We start from the raw sequence: 17975 nt of genomic DNA, 5'->3' as shown, positions 1-17975 counted from the left end.
TGCATAAATGTATTATTGCTTTAAAAAAAAAGTCACATATTGTGCATTTCTATTATCATACACAATTTGTACTAAAGCAATCTAAAAAATTCATATCAATAAGTTTTCTCTTTGCACCACCAGATGGCAGCCTTTGTACTTTCATTTCGAACTTCGAGGGAAGTTTTATTAATATGTATAACTTTGTTTATTTTATTAATGACTATAACTTTATATATATAATTAAAAAATATGTACCATTTTCCCAAGTGTATATAACCACTACTGTAAGAAAATATCAGAAATCAGAACATACTTTTTTCTGTATTATCTTTGCTTGAACTAAGCCGATCTAATCCTGTTTATATGAATTGAACCTGCTCCCGATCAGGTTTGACCTAGCAGAACTGTTGCTATGACAACAACTCTCGGATCAGCTTTGAAGAACGAAACGATCCTGGATCGTGTCAAATCGTCAATATCCAAATCCAGCTAACTGAGTAATCCACGTACGAAGAACGGACCCCTGATCTTATTCCAACAATATGTTTTGTAATTAAAATCTGCAGATACAAATTGATAAAGTGTGGATAAATAAAAACGTAAACATGTATTTTGGATAGTTTATTTACATTATACTGAAAAAAGCACCAAAAAAGCACCGCAGCATGAAAATAATGTGCAATTGCCTAAAACGTCTCGCCTTAATTTAACATTAACAAAAAATCATGTAACACATGCTTAATTATCAGTTCATGTTCACTAATAAGGCCTTAATGTAAACGTTTATTGTTTCAGACTTAAATCTCTTTATATCCGTGTTGATCTTTAGGTGCTTCGGGTGGTCAGAGAGGATTTCTGGGCTGCATTCGATCACTAAAGGTCAATGGAGTGACCCTTGATCTCGAGGGAAGGGCAAGGGTCACGCCGGGGGTGAAGCCTGGATGTTCGGGCCACTGTAGTAGTTATGGGATGCACTGCCAGAATGGAGGAAAATGCATCGAAAAGTACAATGGATACTCATGCGACTGCAGTCAGACCGCCTTTGATGGGCCGTTCTGCAATGATGGTATGGATAAAATTATTATGAAAAAATAAATGTTTATTGCTTAGTGTGTCTGTAAAGGAGCTTTTACATTGGTTATTATGGTAATAAATATAAATATAGCACTTATGATGCAACAAATAGACAGGAAGTAAGAAAAATATGACTATTAATTCTGATAAATATATTTAATTTAATAATAAAAAAAAATGTATTTGTAGTCTGTAATGTTGATTATTATCACTTAAATTCATCCTTACTGAATAAAAAAGGAAAAATGCCTAAAAATTCACATTTGAACCCTATTAATAATGCTATATATGTGCTATAAAGTTAAAATAAAGGCGTTAGATGATCTGAATCTGTGTTGTAACACATTTAAATCTTCCCTGCTTGTGTTCTCTGTGGCAGAACAGAAGTAAGCATTTGTCTCTGTTACAGATGTTGGAGGGTATTTCGAGAGTGGGACGCTGGTGCGTTTTGACCTGATGTCCGAGAGCAGCACTTCCTCTCCTGCACTAAAGGAAGGCGAGTCTGCGGTGCTGGGCATTGTGGGTAATCTGACGCACGAGGAGCTCAGCTTTAGCTTCAGCACATCCAACACGCCGGCTGTCCTCATCTACATCAGCTCAAAGACACAGGACTACCTGGCCGTAGTGCTGAGACACAATGGTGAGACAACTCTGATTTAAAGCTTTGGGGATATGAGGGACACATTTATTTTTCTTAATAATAGCCTTAGATGATGTTGTTTTTATTGACGTTGAAATGCTTTTATAAGTGGAAATTTAGTTATGTCTTGATGTGTGTGTGTTTTTGCAGTATGTTCATGTGTTCATTAGTTTAATGTTCATTAGTTTAATTTAAAAAATTTATTTGTTTAGTTATATTGGTAACACTAATGTTCTAAATAACTAAATAACTCCTCTCTAATAACTGATTTATTTTATCTTTTATCTTTATGACAGTAAATAATATTTGACTAGATATTTTTAAAGACACTTTTGTACAGCTTACAGTGACATTTAAAGGTTTAACTAGGTTAACTAGGCAAGCTAGGGTAATTGGGCAAGTTATTGTATAATGATGGTTTGTTTTGTAGACAATCGAAAAAAAAATTAACTTAAAGTTGCTGATAATTTTGTCCCAAAAATGGTGTTTTAAAAAATAAAAACTGCTTTTATTCTAGCCGAAATAAAACAAATAAGATTTTTTCCAGAAGAAAAAATATTACCAGACATACTATGAAAATTTCCTTGCTCTGTTAAACATCATTTGGGAAATATTTAAAAAAGAAAAAAAAATTAAAAAGGGGGCTAATTATTATGACTATATATATATATATATATATATATATATATATATATTTTTTTTTTTTTTTTTTTTTTGGCAGGGACAGTGTACATTAATTAGCATTTCTGCTATTTTTCATCTGTTGTCCCTTAACAACCTAGAAAAAACAATACAAAAATTATACAATCTATCAAACATTTAAAAAGTACTAAAATAGACATGGTCATATAGATGTTAAAAGAGAATATTTACAAATTAAGCTAAAACACCAACATTTTATAATAGAGATAAAAATAGTTGAAACACATTTAAACAACAGATCACATGACTGTCACAACAGATCAGGTCAAACATGACTATATATATATATATATATCGGCATATAATTATATATTTTTTAATTATTTAATATCTATTTTTATATATTTACTATTTATTATATTTATTTTATTATTTATCATTTTTAATATTTATTTATTTTTTTTTATTTTGTATATAACCTAAAAAATAAATAGAAACTGTACATAGACATATAAAACAATAATATATAAATGTTATATTTACTACATATATATATCCATTTGTTAACATTATTTAACCACATTTTGTATTAACCATATTTAACCACATTTTGTTTCCATTGTAGGTAAAGATTTTTACAAACTAAATTAGATATTTTATTCACTTTTATTTCATCTAGCAGTAATGAAAATGTTGTTTTGTCATTTCAGCTCTATTTTGATTGTAGTTACAGATAATAGCCAGCCCTGCTTATAAACCCTCAACACTGTGTTTTTCCTTTAGGTACTCTGCAGATCCGCTATAATCTGGGTGGATTGAAAGAACCGTTTAGCATCAGCCTAAACCATCGTAACATGGCGAACGGTCAGCCTCATAACGTCAACATCAGCCGACAAGAAAGACTCATTCAGCTGCAGGTACAGAATATCTGTCTCTGTCTACTGTATATCAGTCTGGATAAGGACGTCAGATGCTCATAAACACAACTTTATGGTGACTTTATTCTTGGATTATTGTTGCAGGTGGATCATTACCCTACAGCGAGCTACACTCTTCCTGAAGCCTCAGACACTGAATTCAACCTGGTCAAGACCATTTTCCTTGGAAAGGTGTTTGGTAAGCATTTAGGACCAAATTACACACAGTAAAAATATCTATCTAGCAGGTTTTCATATTTTGTTATTCATGTTTTTATTTTTTTATTTAATTTTTTTTATTTTAATTAATGATTTAGAATTTTTCCAACAACTTTTAACCTTGAAAAGTAAAAAAAGTGAATTTTATTGACATTTTTGATAGATTAAAGTGATATATTGTCCGGGATGGTAATGTATCTTACACTACAAACACCTTGTAACTAACTGCCATTACATTTTCTGTTATTTTACAGACTCATTTCTCTATATATTATTTATATTATTTCAAACTACTAAAATGTCAATAAAAGTGACTTTGTTTAACTGTAAAGTTGAATTTTCAACATCAAAAATTGACAGAGCAGAGATCAACATCCCATAATGCAACTCAATACACTGTAAAAAAAACAGTTCGTTAAAAAAAAAGGTCAAATGACTGGCAGCTGCTGCTGCCAAACAAAAATTATAAAATTACGGTAAAATTAATTTGTTGAAATAAAGTGCAAAAAATGATAAATCCACAGATATTTTCATTAAAATGTTTACAGAAAAACACTGTCTTTTTACAGACTTTTCCAAGATTATTACGATCAAATCCATACAATAAAGTTACACAATAAGAGTTTAACAGAGAAACACTGTTATTTTACAGACTGTTCCTAGATTATTATGATCGAACACCATCAATAAAGTGACTGCTCTAAAAGTTCAAGAGAAAACAATGTTATTTAAAAGAATCTTCCCTAAATCATTACAAGTAAACACCTTTAATATAATGCCAAGACATACTCATGGTCGTAATTTAACAGTTTTATTTTGGATCAAAAAAGTGTGGAAAAAACAACAAACGAGATAAAACTAATTAAAATTCTCACAACTATAACATTAGTTACATTTTATTGAAGTATAAAGTACATAGTATTCCTGTAAAACATGTAGAGGTTTAAGTTATATGGAATGATTCAGTTCCAAATCGTAAATAAAATGGAACTGTAACGTTAAGGGGACGCTGACAAAGGAGTGCAGATCCAAATGCAGGTTTATTACACAGAGATGGTCAGGTAAGCAACAGTCAACACAGGGGCGACCTGCAAACAGATGTGTGCAGGGAATCCAGAGTCATGGTCTAATAAAAAGCAAATGATCAGTCCCGGCAGCAAACAGCGTAAACAATTAACAAACACAGCAAGGCAAAAGAAGAGAAACGCGTCATAATGTTCACAGTAACAGTATAACAAGACTAAGCAATTGGTGTGCTGCTTTTAAAGTCCATGTAATCAGTTCATAACGATCCTCCGAGTGTGTGTGTGTGTGTGTGTGTGTGTGTGTGTGTGTGTGTGTGTGGGTGTGTGGGTGTGGGTGTGGGTGTGTGTGTGCGCAATCAGCGGAATCCGGAACAGGTGCATGTAAGCAATCTTAGTGTGTCACTTTATTGTAAAAAAAATTGTTTAAATAATACAGCAATTTTATTGTATAAAACAGACAAATTGCTGTAATTTGTCATTACTTATATAGTACATAAAATAACAGTCAAGCTGTTAATTTACAGATATTGTTTGTAATTTTTATGAACTTTTGAATATGATTTAAAATAACAGAAAGAATACTGTAAAAATAACACTGTAATTTCCCTGTATCAAAAACACAAATGTCAGTAATTAGTCTTTATTACTAAAGTATCTAAAATATAAGTCAAATTGTTAATTTAGAGAGTATTTATCATTTTACAAAGTTTTGAATATAATGTGAAATGACAAAAAAATTACTGTAAAAAAATTTCTTCTGTAAAAGTAGGTTTATTTTTTTACATTGTAGCTTAAATAAACAGAAAACACACAAAATATGGAAGCTGTAATTAACAGATGTTATTTACAGTGTAATTGAAATGGCCACTGGATGTTGAATTGAAATGAAAAACAAAACTCAACTTAAATTTGATTAAGAGCTTCCTTTTAAATCTCTCATCAAGGCTGCATTCATTTGAATAAAAAAATATAATAAAAACTGTAATATTCTGAATTGATTTTTTAATTATATTATTCCTTTTGATGAATATTCCTGTGACTTTTTAAAATTTTATTGGATGACCGTCTAAAACCTGAAAAACATCTTCACACTTATTGATAATGTAAGATTTTGTTTAGTTTTTTCTAAAGTAGCATTTATTCATTCATTCATTCATTCATTTTCTTGTCGGCTTAATCCCTTTATTAATCCGGGGTCGCCACAGCGGAATAAACCGCCAACTTATCCAGCAGGTTTTTACACAGCGGATGCCCTTCCAGCTGCAACACATCTTTAGGAAACATCCACACACACACACACTCATACACTATGGACAATTTAGCCTAACCAATTCACCTGTACCGCATGTCTTTGGACTGTGGGGGAAACCGGAGCACCCGGAGGAAACCCACCCGAACGCAGGGAGAACATGCAAACTCCACACAGAAAAGCCATCTGAGCCGAAGTTCTAACCAGCGACCTTCTTGCTGTGAGGCGACAGCACTACCTACTGCGCCACTACGTCACCCTAAAGTAGCATTTAATTGATCAAAAATACTACATAAACCGTATCGTAAAATTTTATTAAAATTCTAGATGACAAAAGAGTCAAGATGACAAGTATTTTTATGTCTCTTTATCTTTTTTTAAGATCCTTGCTCTGTTAAACATTATTTAGAAAATATTTAAAGAAAAAAAATCACATTCATTCATTCATTTTATTTTCGGCTAAGTCCCTTTATTAAACGGGGGTCGCCACAGTGAAATTGATATTAATATTTAAACTGATATATCATTTGTATAATATAATTTGTATCTAAATATAAATAAACATTTTCTCAAATATATGTATACATGTGTGTATTTACACTGTCCAACTACTCGTTAACACAAATTTCTAATCAGCCAATCACATGACAGCAGCTTAATTAATTTATGCATGGTCAAGACGATCTGCTGCAGTTCAAACAGAGCATCAGAAAGGGGATTTAAGTGACTTTAAAAATTTGTAAATGTTGCCTGGTCTGATGAGTCTCGATTTCTGCTGCGACATTTGGATGGTAGGCTCAGAATTTGCCATCAACAACATGAAAGCATGGATCCATCTTGCCTTGTATCAACGGTTCTGGCTGGTGGTGGTGGTGTAATGGTGTGGGGGATATTTCCTTGGCACACTTGGGAGCCATTAGTACCAATTGAGCAAAGTTTTATTTTGCACGCGATTAATCACGATTAATTTTTGCCCAGCACTACATTTTACATTTTGCAATGAGATTAACAGTAATAAGGTAAATTGTCAGATTTTGAATATTTTAATTAACACTGTTGATCCCTCTAGCTGATATTTGGTGCTGTTGTGTGTGTCTTTCAGAAACGGGTCAGATTGATCCGGTGTTGATAGAGCGATACAACACTCCAGGATTCGTGGGCTGTTTGTCCAGAGTTCAGTTCAACCGGATCTCTCCTCTGAAGGCGGCGCTCAGGACCGGCCCGTCCACTGCCTCCATACAGGGAGTCCTGGTGGAGTCAAACTGCGGCGCGTCTCCGCTCACCGTCCCACCCATGTCTGCTGTTTTTGACCCCTGGCACCCAGAGTCAGGTGACTGAATCGAAATGCACTCTTTCTAATCTTATTGTGTTCTGTAGTTGAAGTCAGAATTATTAGCCCCCTGAATTATTAGCTCCCCTGTATATTTTTCACACAATTTCTGTTTAGCATAGATTTTTTCAACACATTTCTAATCATAATAGTTTTAATAACTCATTTCTAATAATTGATTTATTTTTTCTGTGCCATGATGACTGTAAATAATACTTGACAAGATATTTTTCAAGACACTTCTATACAGCTTAAAGTGACATTAAAGGCTTAACTAGGTTAATTAGGGTAATTAGTCAAGTTATTGCATAATGATGGTTTGTTCTGTTGACAATTGAAAAACAATATTGTTTAAAGGTGCAGTATGTAAGTTTGACACCCAGGGGTTGAACTAGGTATTGCATTCCTGGATTAAAATAAACACAAGTGCAGGTTGCCAGATGACCCAGAGGACCAAGCCTGACTATCAAGCCTAAAGACTGATTTAAATCGTGTTGTAATTAAAAGCAACAGCACGCAATAGAAAGAATATTTTCCGTATTAAATGAAGTTTTTGCTCTAACCAACACCTCAAATTGATATATTAGAAACGGCTTCTATTTCTTGTCGCTGAACAACAGAAATAGAGCTGAAGATCTTTGCCTGGACCTGGCGGGACCTGACGGGTTCGGGTTTAATTTCTATCATTTTAGACGGGGTCGGGTCAGGCCGGGCTTGGCTTGCGCAGTAAATGAACAGTCATGTGATGCATTTCGATTAGCGCGAGAAAGAAATTAAATTGTTTGTTACAACAATAAATTCCCTCCTTGCAAAGGTGAAACAAAAGATGACGGAGAAGTAAAAAAAAACTAATTTTGACTGCAGTCAGGCCAGCCACCAGTTCAGAAAGAACCTGTCATTCTAGCGGCGTATTTCTGCGGTCACTCATACACTGCGTATTACGGTAGATCACTAAACAGCACAGCAAGCTGACAGGGAAGATGATGAGGCCACTCACTACATTGAAACTGCTGTCATGGAAAATTAAATCGATGTTCTTGGTTGGTAAAAATGATCAAAAATTCCTACCCAAAAGTTGCAAAATTAGCTAGATCAGTACTGTGCATCTCGGGTTGTAGCAGCAGCAGTGAAAGGGTGTTCGGTGCTGCTGGACACACCATCCTGAGCGCAGGACTATGCTAAAGCCATTAGCCCCTTTTACACAGTGATACCGGTAAATATCTGGAAAAATTCCGGAACGACTTTACCGGTATATTCAAAAAAGCGCTGTTCACACAGGCGAGCACGTTACGGAAATTTTCCGGAAAAGAGCATTCACACATCCATTCCAAAATACCGGTAAATTCTGACATCATTCACCACAAATGAGCTTTAAACGTCTGCGCTTGTATTTGTAAACATTTGACTAAATTACAAACTCTGTGGATGATCAATATTGTGAACAACTTTCGCAGGATCACTTTCGCATGTCGAGATGTTCATAATATGTGCGTGTGCTGGCGCTCACAGGCTGTTTCACAGGCACATGCAAAGCTTGAAGGTAAACAAACAACGGCTTATCATAAGCTTCTCATCGATGATTATTTACACAGTTGGCATTAAGAAGAACATATAAACGTGATCTGACTAACTTCTAGCAGCTAAATGCGTCTGGAAAAATATTCAAAGGCTTTTATCCTCACAAACCGCGCGGACATAAATGCGTCTGACTGTTGTGATTGGCTAAAGCAGACGTCTCACGTCAGCACGTTCTAGACGTGCACGCGCTTATTACGGCAATCTTCCTTCTGCATTCACACAGCGCAGCATTCCGGCAAATTGCCGGTAATCTTACAACTTCTCTTTCCGCAAAATAGCCAGAATAAATTTACCGGTATTTTCAAAAAGGACCTGTTCACACATACAACCTTTCCGGAAAATTGCCGGCAATTTTCCGGAAAGGTCTGTATGTGTGAAAGGGGCTATTTACAGTGGATTCAATAATGTTCCTCCACAAAAATAACATGTAGCCTAGTCCTGGTGAGTAAAGGGTTTTTAAAATATAAATAAATATTGATTAAGCTATGAAATCATATTGTAGACAGAGTATATAGGCTAATGTTGGCATCAGGCTATTCTTTTAATATTCCGTCGCCTCAATGCCAGATTGTTATGAAAAGTGGCGAAACAAATCTCGCAGAGCCTTTATCTTAATTGCCAAATTTAGAATTAATTTTAATTTAATTTGTTAGGAAAGACTTATTTTTTTATTGGTGTGTTGGCCAATTTAAAGGCTAACTTTATGTACCTAGAGTGCTGAGATGTTACGATGTTACAGAGGACTTATTTTATTTCTTTGTTCCAACTTCCAAGTGGCATATATTCTACGTTTGTTACGAATAAATTATGTTAAAACATATAAATAACTCATTCTTGAAAAAAGGCAAAAGAGCTGTGTGCCTGTGCACATTTGAATAATGTCGGGCTGTAAACGGGTTCGGGTTTTATAAAGCTGTCAATCAAAATGTACCTGTCAGGCTTGGGCTCTGTCGAGCCTAGTTTTTATGGCCCGATTACAGCTCTAAACAGAATACTGACAATGATCACCTCTGGTGCACCTTATGTGCTTTATTCAGTGTTAAATGCTAATAATGTGAGTTTGAATGCTGTTTCACATGACATTTATTGCCGTACTACTGAGAGCAGCAGATAGTTCAGCTCAGATTTTGAAAATTAAACTGTTTGAAATTGAACTTCAGAACTGTGACTCAAAACCAACACATATCAGTGATTCAGCATGTACATTTAAAAAAAGTTAAAGAGGTTTAATATGTATTAATCAGAATATAAATCTTACCATTTCGTGAGTGAGTGCATATTCTGTGCTTCTGAATGGCTGTATTTAAATTTCTGTCGTGTTTCGTCTGGCGCAAACAGCCAAATCGCTTATCACTGCAAATCTCATCACGTAGCGTGTTGTTAGGACATGAGGTTACAATGTAACCTGCTCACCTAATGTTTATGCACCTAATGTTTACGTGGAACTCTGAATCTGCGTCTCATTTCAGAGTCTGCTACTGCACCGGAGGTCGCATTTCAGTCATGGATGCATGCTTTGAGAGTCTTTCTAAATGACTGAATGAATGAAATGCGCTGTTTTCCAGCAAGGTAGCCCGGAGGGCTGAAATATAATTGGCTAAAGTGACGGGCGGGTTAAAAGAAGCAAAACAAAGACAGCAGTTCCGGCATGTAAAAGACATTTCTAATCCAGAATATCTGACTTTTTCAGATAAACAAGAATGTTCATTTAGCATGTTTCTTTAATATCTGCAAACCTATTATGGTATTTTTATGCTTTAGAAGAGTCAAAAACTTACATAAAACACCTTTAAGGGGGTTAATAATATTGACTTTAAAATGGCTTAAAGATATTAAAAACTTCTTTATTCTAGCCGAAATAAAACAAATAAGACTTTCACCTGAAGGAAAAATATTACAGGAAATACTGTGGAAAATTCCTTGCTCTGTTAAACAAATTTTGGCAAATATTTGAAAAAGAAAACAAAAATCACAGGAGGGCTAATAATTTTTAATTTTGTTATATTAAATCAAATGCTGGCTCTTTACTTACCTGCTGTACTCATTTTAACTCAATGAACTTTTTTTTTCTTTAAGTCGGTGCTCAGTTCCCATTCAACGAGGAGCGCATCAGTCGAGATGGAGTCAACAGAGACTCTGCAATAATCGGAGGTGAAATATGCTTTTTCTACACACTTTGTCACTGATAAAAGTGAGCGGGGGGGGGGATTGTGGGGAGGCGGGGTCTTTGTTCGGTTCGCAGATAAAAGTGAAGAGGGGTAGTTCACGGACTAAAGTTAAAAGAGGGAGGGTGATGTAAGGAGGTTGTGAGGCCCCTATTAGTAAACCTGAGAGCCCCAAAATGGTGTGGGTCCTTAAAATCGTCCTAACTTTCTCCACCCTAGCGGCGCCTCTGCATACTAGAAACATATTGATATGCTAGACATGCTGACAATATGCTAATTGATGCTAGAGTCATACTATAAACATGCTAATTCATGATAGACGTGCTAAAATTATGCTACCTCATGCCGTATTCATACTAGAAACATATCATGATAGACATGCTAAAATATGTTAATTTATGATAGAATCATACTACAAACATGGTAAATCGTTTTAGACATGCTAAAATATGCTAATTCATGATAAAAGCATACTAAAATGTGACAATTCACGCAATATGCTAATTCATGCTAGAATCATACTAGAAACAGTAATTCATACTAAACATGCTTAAAATATGCTAATTCATAATAGAACCCTACTACAAAATGGCTAATTCATACTAAACATGCTAAAATATGCTAATTCACGATAGAATTATACTAGAAACATGATAATTCATGCTAGAATCATACTAGAAACATGCTAATTCATGCTAGACATGCCAAACAAACGCTAACTCATGCTAGAATCATACTAGAAACATGCCAATTCATGCTAGACATGCTAAACATATGCTAACTCATGCTAAAATCATACTAGAAACATGCTAATTCATGCTAGACATGCTAAACATATGCTAACTCATGCTAGAATCATACTAGATACATGCTAATTCATGCTAGAATCATAGTGGATACATGCTAATTCATGCTAGACATGCTAAACAAATGCTAATTCATGCTAGTAACATGCTAATTCATGCTAAAATCATATTTTAATAAAAAATAAATTAATAAAAGAATAACTCTACAGTAATTTGACTTGTCATTGAATCAATGCAATGCAATGGTCATTTAATATTTCATATATACCTTACTCTAGCACCTACTGTAATTCTCAGAGCGCTAACAATTCCTTGGCATAATTAGCATGTCTTGTATGCATTGCCTCTTTTTGCTGAATCGCTGGATGTCTACTCAATTGTACGTCGCTTTAGACAAAAGCTTCTGTCAAAAATGACTAAATGTATATGTAATATCGTTGACGCAGGCATCATCGCAGTGGTGATCTTCACCATCCTCTGCACGCTGGTGTTTCTGGTGCGTCACATGTTCCGTCACAAGGGCTCCTACCACACCAATGAGGCCAAAGGGGCGGAGTCTGCAGACTGCGCCGATGCTGCCATCATCGTCAATGACCCCGCCTTCACAGAGACCATCGACGAGAGCAAGAAGGAGTGGTTCATTTAGCCACACCCCCTAGGGGCGGGGCTTCACTCTCTGACAGCAGCCCATGTGAAACGGACACTTGGCGACGTCTGGCATGTCTGTTCTGTAATTATTTTGTAAGTGAGTACAGCACAAGGACTTCTGTAAGATCCCATTCATCCCATGCACACATGATGACAGTTTTAAACAACAACTGATGCATTTTTATCATTGCAATATTTCTGATCGGATTAAAAAAAAAGATGTGTGTTCGGCGATCACGAATGCAGCGAATACTCCAATAGAACAAAGCGGAATGTGTACAGAATGCATACTTATGTTTTCCGATAATGACGTTTGATTGTATTTAAGCGTTTCGTTGTCAGCATCTTCAGGACAATAATAATATATTGTAGCATGGAAATCAGCCAATGGCGTTTCTGAATCACCCATCGATGTTCAATGCAGCACTTTTGTATCTCATGTTCTTTATAGTTGCCAGAATTCAGTGTTATTTATCTGTTTCTCCATAAGTGCTTGTTCAATCTCTACGGATAACATGATGCAGACGGACAGTTTAGAGGGGGTGAATGTTCTTGAAGTGCCCCTATTTTGCTGTTAGGGTTTATAGTTTTTCTTATTTCGTCAATCCGAGGTTAAAAAAAACACATTTTTCATTACCAACACTTTTTGTAGTGTCTGAAAGGGTTGGTTCAAGGATCCAGTCTCTCTAAACCTCGCCTTTCTCAGAGCCTGCTCTGCTCTGATTGGTCATATGACAGGTTCAGTTTGTTGTGATTGGTTGATCACTTACATTGCGTGTCCAAAACCAAATGCTGTGAATTTGAGCTCCTCCTCTTCACTTGTAAACACAGTGTTATAAACAATGTCATTAGTTTTAACATCCTCTTCTGTGCATGAGTTCTCCTTTTTTAAGCACAACCAAGTAGATTTGCTCTCACAGTGCAGAAAACAACATCTTTTTGATATTAAAACCTAAACTTTTATAGGTTGCAGCTATAGATACAGTGTTTGAGACTTAAATATAACAAAAAAATCTAAAATTAAACGCTTATCCTATAATATGCACTGCTCCAGCTCTTTTTTAGTGTCTGTAATGGTTGGTTCAGGGATCCGGTCTCTCTAAACCCTGCCTTTTTTGAGAGCCTGCTTTGCTCTGATTGGTCAGATGACTGGTCCAGTCTGTTGTGATTGGTTGATAACTTACATTGCATGTCTGAAACCTTATTCAGATTACCACTTGAGCTTTTCTTTGTCACTTGTAAGCACAGTGATATAAACAATGGCGGTAGTTTTACCATTCTAATTTGAGCATGAGTTCTCCTCCTTTTTTAAGTGCAGAAAACAATGTCTTTTTTTTATAAAAACCCAAACTCTTATATGGTGCAGCTATAGAAACAGTGTTTGAGACGTAAGGATGACAATAAAACAAAAATTAAATGTTTTTTTTCCATAATATGCACTGCTCCAGCTATTTTTTTGTCTGAAATGGTTGGTTCTAGGATCCGGTCTCTCTAAACCCCACCTTTCTGAGAGCTGCTCTGCTCTGATAGGTCAGATGACTGGTCTGGTCTGTTGTAATTGGTTGGTAACTTGCATTGCATGTCTGAAACCATATTCAGATTACCATATATCTGAATTTGAGCTATTCTTTGTCACTTGTAAGCACAGTGATATAAACAATGACGGTAGTTTTACCATCCTAGTTTGAGCATGAGTTCTCCTCCTGTTTTATGTGCAACACACAAAAAAAACAACATCTTTTTGACATAAAAACCTCCTATTGGTTGCAGTTATAGTTACAGTGTTTGAGACTTAAAGATGACAATAAACTCAAATTAAATGCAGAGCTACAGCGTATGAAATGGTTGGTTCAAAGATCTGGCCTCTCTAAACCCCGCCTTTTTGAGAGCCAGCTTTGCTCTGATTGGTCAGATGACTGCTCCAGTTTGTTGTGATTGGTGGAAAGAGTAGATTTGCCCTCCCAGTGCAGAAAATAACATATTTTTGGGTCAAGAACTTAACTTGTTTAGGTCTCAGCTACAGTTACAGTGTTTAGGAGTTAAATAGGACAAAACATATACTTTTTACCAATAATATGTACAACACCACCTCTTTTCTTAGTGTCTGAAATAGTTGGTTCAAGGATCCGGTGTCTCTAAAACCTGCATTTTTGAGAGCCTGCTTTTCTCTGATTGGTCAAGACTGCTCAAGTCTGTTTTGATTGGTGGAGAAAGTAGATTTGGGCCCAATCCCTATTCTACCCCTTAGCCCTTCCCCTTACCCCTACCCCTCGTTTTGCGCGTTCACGTCAAGGGTTAGGGGTGTCCCAATTCTCTTTAGCTCGAAGGCGAAGGGGAAAGGGGTGAATAGCCCTTCGAACAAAGATTTTCAGAACCACGCTTGAAACCAAGGGGTAAGAAAATTTCCCAGAATACATCAGCCACAACGGCAGACAGTTACACCCGGAAGTAAGGATATCCACAAATTTGTATTTTTACTACAAACAAACACATGTTTTAATATTTATAACTGTGTATGTGTTGTACTGTCATGCTTAAAAAAATAAAAACTGCTAAATTTCGCAATCTATAATCCATAACAATAACTCCTGTATAGCAGTCCCACAACATTCTGACACTCGATGACACTGGAATACCCTGTCAGTAATGTCTAGTGGCTGTGAATGAGCTTTTTACAGTGTCTGCTATAATGGTAAGGCTGTTTTTGGTTTGTTTACATAAATGAATATGGCCACTGTGTTAAATGCACAGTATTACGATCTTCTTGTCACATTATATGGTTATGATAACATAATATATGCTTTTAGTGATTTCTTGAAGATAAATACCAAAAAATAACACATCTGGAATAACTACAGCAGTCGCGATCGTCTGATCTCATATGAAGCAAGAGATCACGGTGACATATGATAACGTGTGCAGGTGCTTTAGTGCTGTCCCAATTCTTGAGGGGAAATTTTTGAAGCCCTTCCCCTTCACACTCGGTTTTAAGGGCCAAGGGGCAAGAAGGAGTAGGGGTACAAAAATAGAATTTGGCCTTGCTCTCACATTGCAGAAAAAAGCATCCTTTGAGCCGCAAAACCACTCTTCCAGGTTTCAGTTATAGTGTTTAAGAGTAAATAAAACAAAAAAAAATACTCTTTTCCAATTATTATGCACAGCTCTTTTCTTAGGCTAAGTCTTATGTGAAACATTGTCGCAGATGAAAGTGAAAAGGGGAGGGGGCTGGGTGGTGTCAAGAACGAAAGTGAAGAACAGCGGGGGAGGGGTGATGTGGTGGACAAAACTGAAGACTGGGGTTTGGGGGGGGGGGGGGGGGGGGGGTTGTTGGGTTCCCTTAATAGTAACTTTGGTGGCCCCAAAAGTAGGTGAGCCCTTAGAATCATCCTAACTCCCCCTCTAGCGACACCCCTGGCTACGTCTACTCTAGTCTGGATAAATTTGAAATGCTAAAACTTTCCATGTCCACGCTATCATTTTAATTCTTTCGATCATCCATTTTTAAACAACTGAAAATGCTTTCATTCATGAACTGCCCATGTGAATAGTCATAACACGCTTTTACCTGCTATTATATCTGCCAGCTATTTATTTACTTTCCATCTCTTTGAAACACCTCGTCAAACTGTCCACCGCTGAACAACAGCTCCCAGTAAACATTTGAACAGAAAAAATATGGAGCATGTACTGTACAAACTGACATTATTCTTTAATAAAGCTGTCAAAACGGACAGCATCCAAAACATCTGCTTTATAATGTCATCCACCATGTTAGCCGAATTGATCACATGACTTCATCACATCACTGTCATCATTTTCAAATGCCTCCATTTTCACAGTTCACACCACAACACAATGTCCGCGTTTTTAAAAATATACGTTTTCATTTCTTGGCCAAAACAAAGAGAAAAATGGACATGACCTTAGTGCCTGAAATGGTTGCTTCAATGATCCTGTCTATCTAAAAATCGCCTTTTTGAGAATTCTTCTGCTGTTATGGGTGGAACAAGTGGATTTGCTTTCACAGTGCAGAAAACAGCATGTTTTTTTATCCAAACTCAACACTTCCAGTGTATTTTAGCATGTGCAGCAATGTTTCAGAGTTAAATAAGACAATATAACAGGCAGCCAATGAAGACAACAGACTGGCATTATGCAAATTTGCCATAAACTTGTGTAGGAATTACTGAAGATTCCTTTCATGTTGTCTACAAAACAAAGAAGTGATTGTGAATTACAAGTTCATTTATATTTGAAAAGTTGCTGACCTTTTACATTTATAAGCAGCCCTACATTACACACTACGTGAGCACAATAGGGGCATTTTTAAAACAAGGAAGCTCCGGATGGTTCAGTAGTAAATGATCACGACTGGTTCATTTGCTCCGATGTCTTTTAATGTGCCTCGAAGGCTTCTTCTGGCCAAGCATGGACTTTGTGATAGGTTTGAAGACCATAATTAAGGAGAAGTTGTGTTAGTTTAAAATCAGCCGCAGCAGCACAAATTTATGTACAAACCATTTCGAATAGTGTCCTCATTGTGCTTGTTTTTTTTTATTTCTTAACTATGTCTGAATTACGTAAAGAAGCATTTCTGTCATTTTTGGGGGTGTTTATTAATATGGTCTTTTAAGCGTCTTTGCTCACATGAATCCACTAACAAGAGTGTTATTCAGCCATCAGATAGATTACTAAAGTTGGTTTATGATAAAGCACAGTAATGCTGCTTTGCTTATATTTGGGGTTGTTTTAAAATTGTGCATAACCAATCTGTTGTTAGGTCTTTTAAAATGAATTAAATTGCATATTTATTAAGGTTTTGTCACATCAGAATTGCTTTATGTGGCTTTTTATTTATAATGTAATCAGTCGATTGTTTCTTGTTCCTTTTTTTTTTAAATGCTCATGTTGTTTATGATGCAATGTCATTTCTCGTTGAGGGTTGTGAAGAGAATGACCCTCCATTAATGAACATTGCAGATCTCAATAAACTACTGGATTGTTTTTGTAACAAAAAAAGGTGTGATTCATGAGAAAACTTTACTTACTGAATTACTTTACTGCAATCTTACTGTACTGTACTTTACTTACCGAATACCTACTGTAATCCTCTCTTTATTACTTGTATTTTTTTTTTTTTTTCAAAATGGTTACAAACACTCACCTGCCACTTTATTAGGTACACCTTACTAGTACCAGGTTGGAAACACTTTTGCCTTCAGAACTGCCTTAATCCTTCGTGGCATAGATTCAACAAAGTGCTGAAAATATTCCTCTGAGATTTTGGTCCATATTGACATGAGAGCATCACGCAGTTGCTCTGTGCCAAGAAAATATCCCCCACACCATTACACCACCACCACTAGCCTGAAACATTGATACAAGGCAGGATGGATCCATGCTTTCGTGTTGTGGACGCCAAATTCTGACTCATCAGACCAGGCAATGTTTTTACAATCTTCTATTGTCCAATTTTGGTGAGCCTGTGCAAATTTTATCCTCAGTTTCCTGTTCTTAGCTGCCAGGAGTGGCACCCGGTGTGGTCTTCTGCTGCTGTGGCCCATCCGCCTCAAGGTTGGATTTGTTGTGTGTTCAGAGATGCTCTTCTGCAGACCTTGGTTGTAACAAGTGAATATTTGAGTTACTGTTGCCTTTCTATAAGCTCCAACCAGTCTGGCCATTCTCCTCTGACCTCAACAT

The 17975-nt window shown here is 36.1% G+C and overlaps 1 protein-coding gene across 1 annotated transcript in view; it reads left to right on the top strand.

Moving 5' to 3' along the window:
• The window catches only part of cntnap2b (contactin associated protein 2b), a 90585-nt gene extending 77791 nt beyond the window's left edge, over window positions 1-12794 (top strand). Inside the window, 7 exon segments of the mRNA NM_001302242.1 lie at window positions 812-1048; window positions 1466-1696; window positions 3122-3255; window positions 3361-3454; window positions 6851-7078; window positions 10733-10807; window positions 12074-12794. Coding sequence (NP_001289171.1) covers window positions 812-1048; window positions 1466-1696; window positions 3122-3255; window positions 3361-3454; window positions 6851-7078; window positions 10733-10807; window positions 12074-12273 — 1199 coding nt within the window. The 3' untranslated portion in view covers window positions 12274-12794.
• Window positions 12795-17975: the final 5181 nt, after the last annotated feature.

Source organism: Danio rerio, chromosome 2 (genome assembly GCF_049306965.1).
Source record: "Danio rerio strain Tuebingen ecotype United States chromosome 2, GRCz12tu, whole genome shotgun sequence".
NCBI lineage: Eukaryota > Metazoa > Chordata > Actinopteri > Cypriniformes > Danionidae > Danio > Danio rerio.
This window is presented reverse-complemented; position numbering and strand designations above follow the sequence as displayed.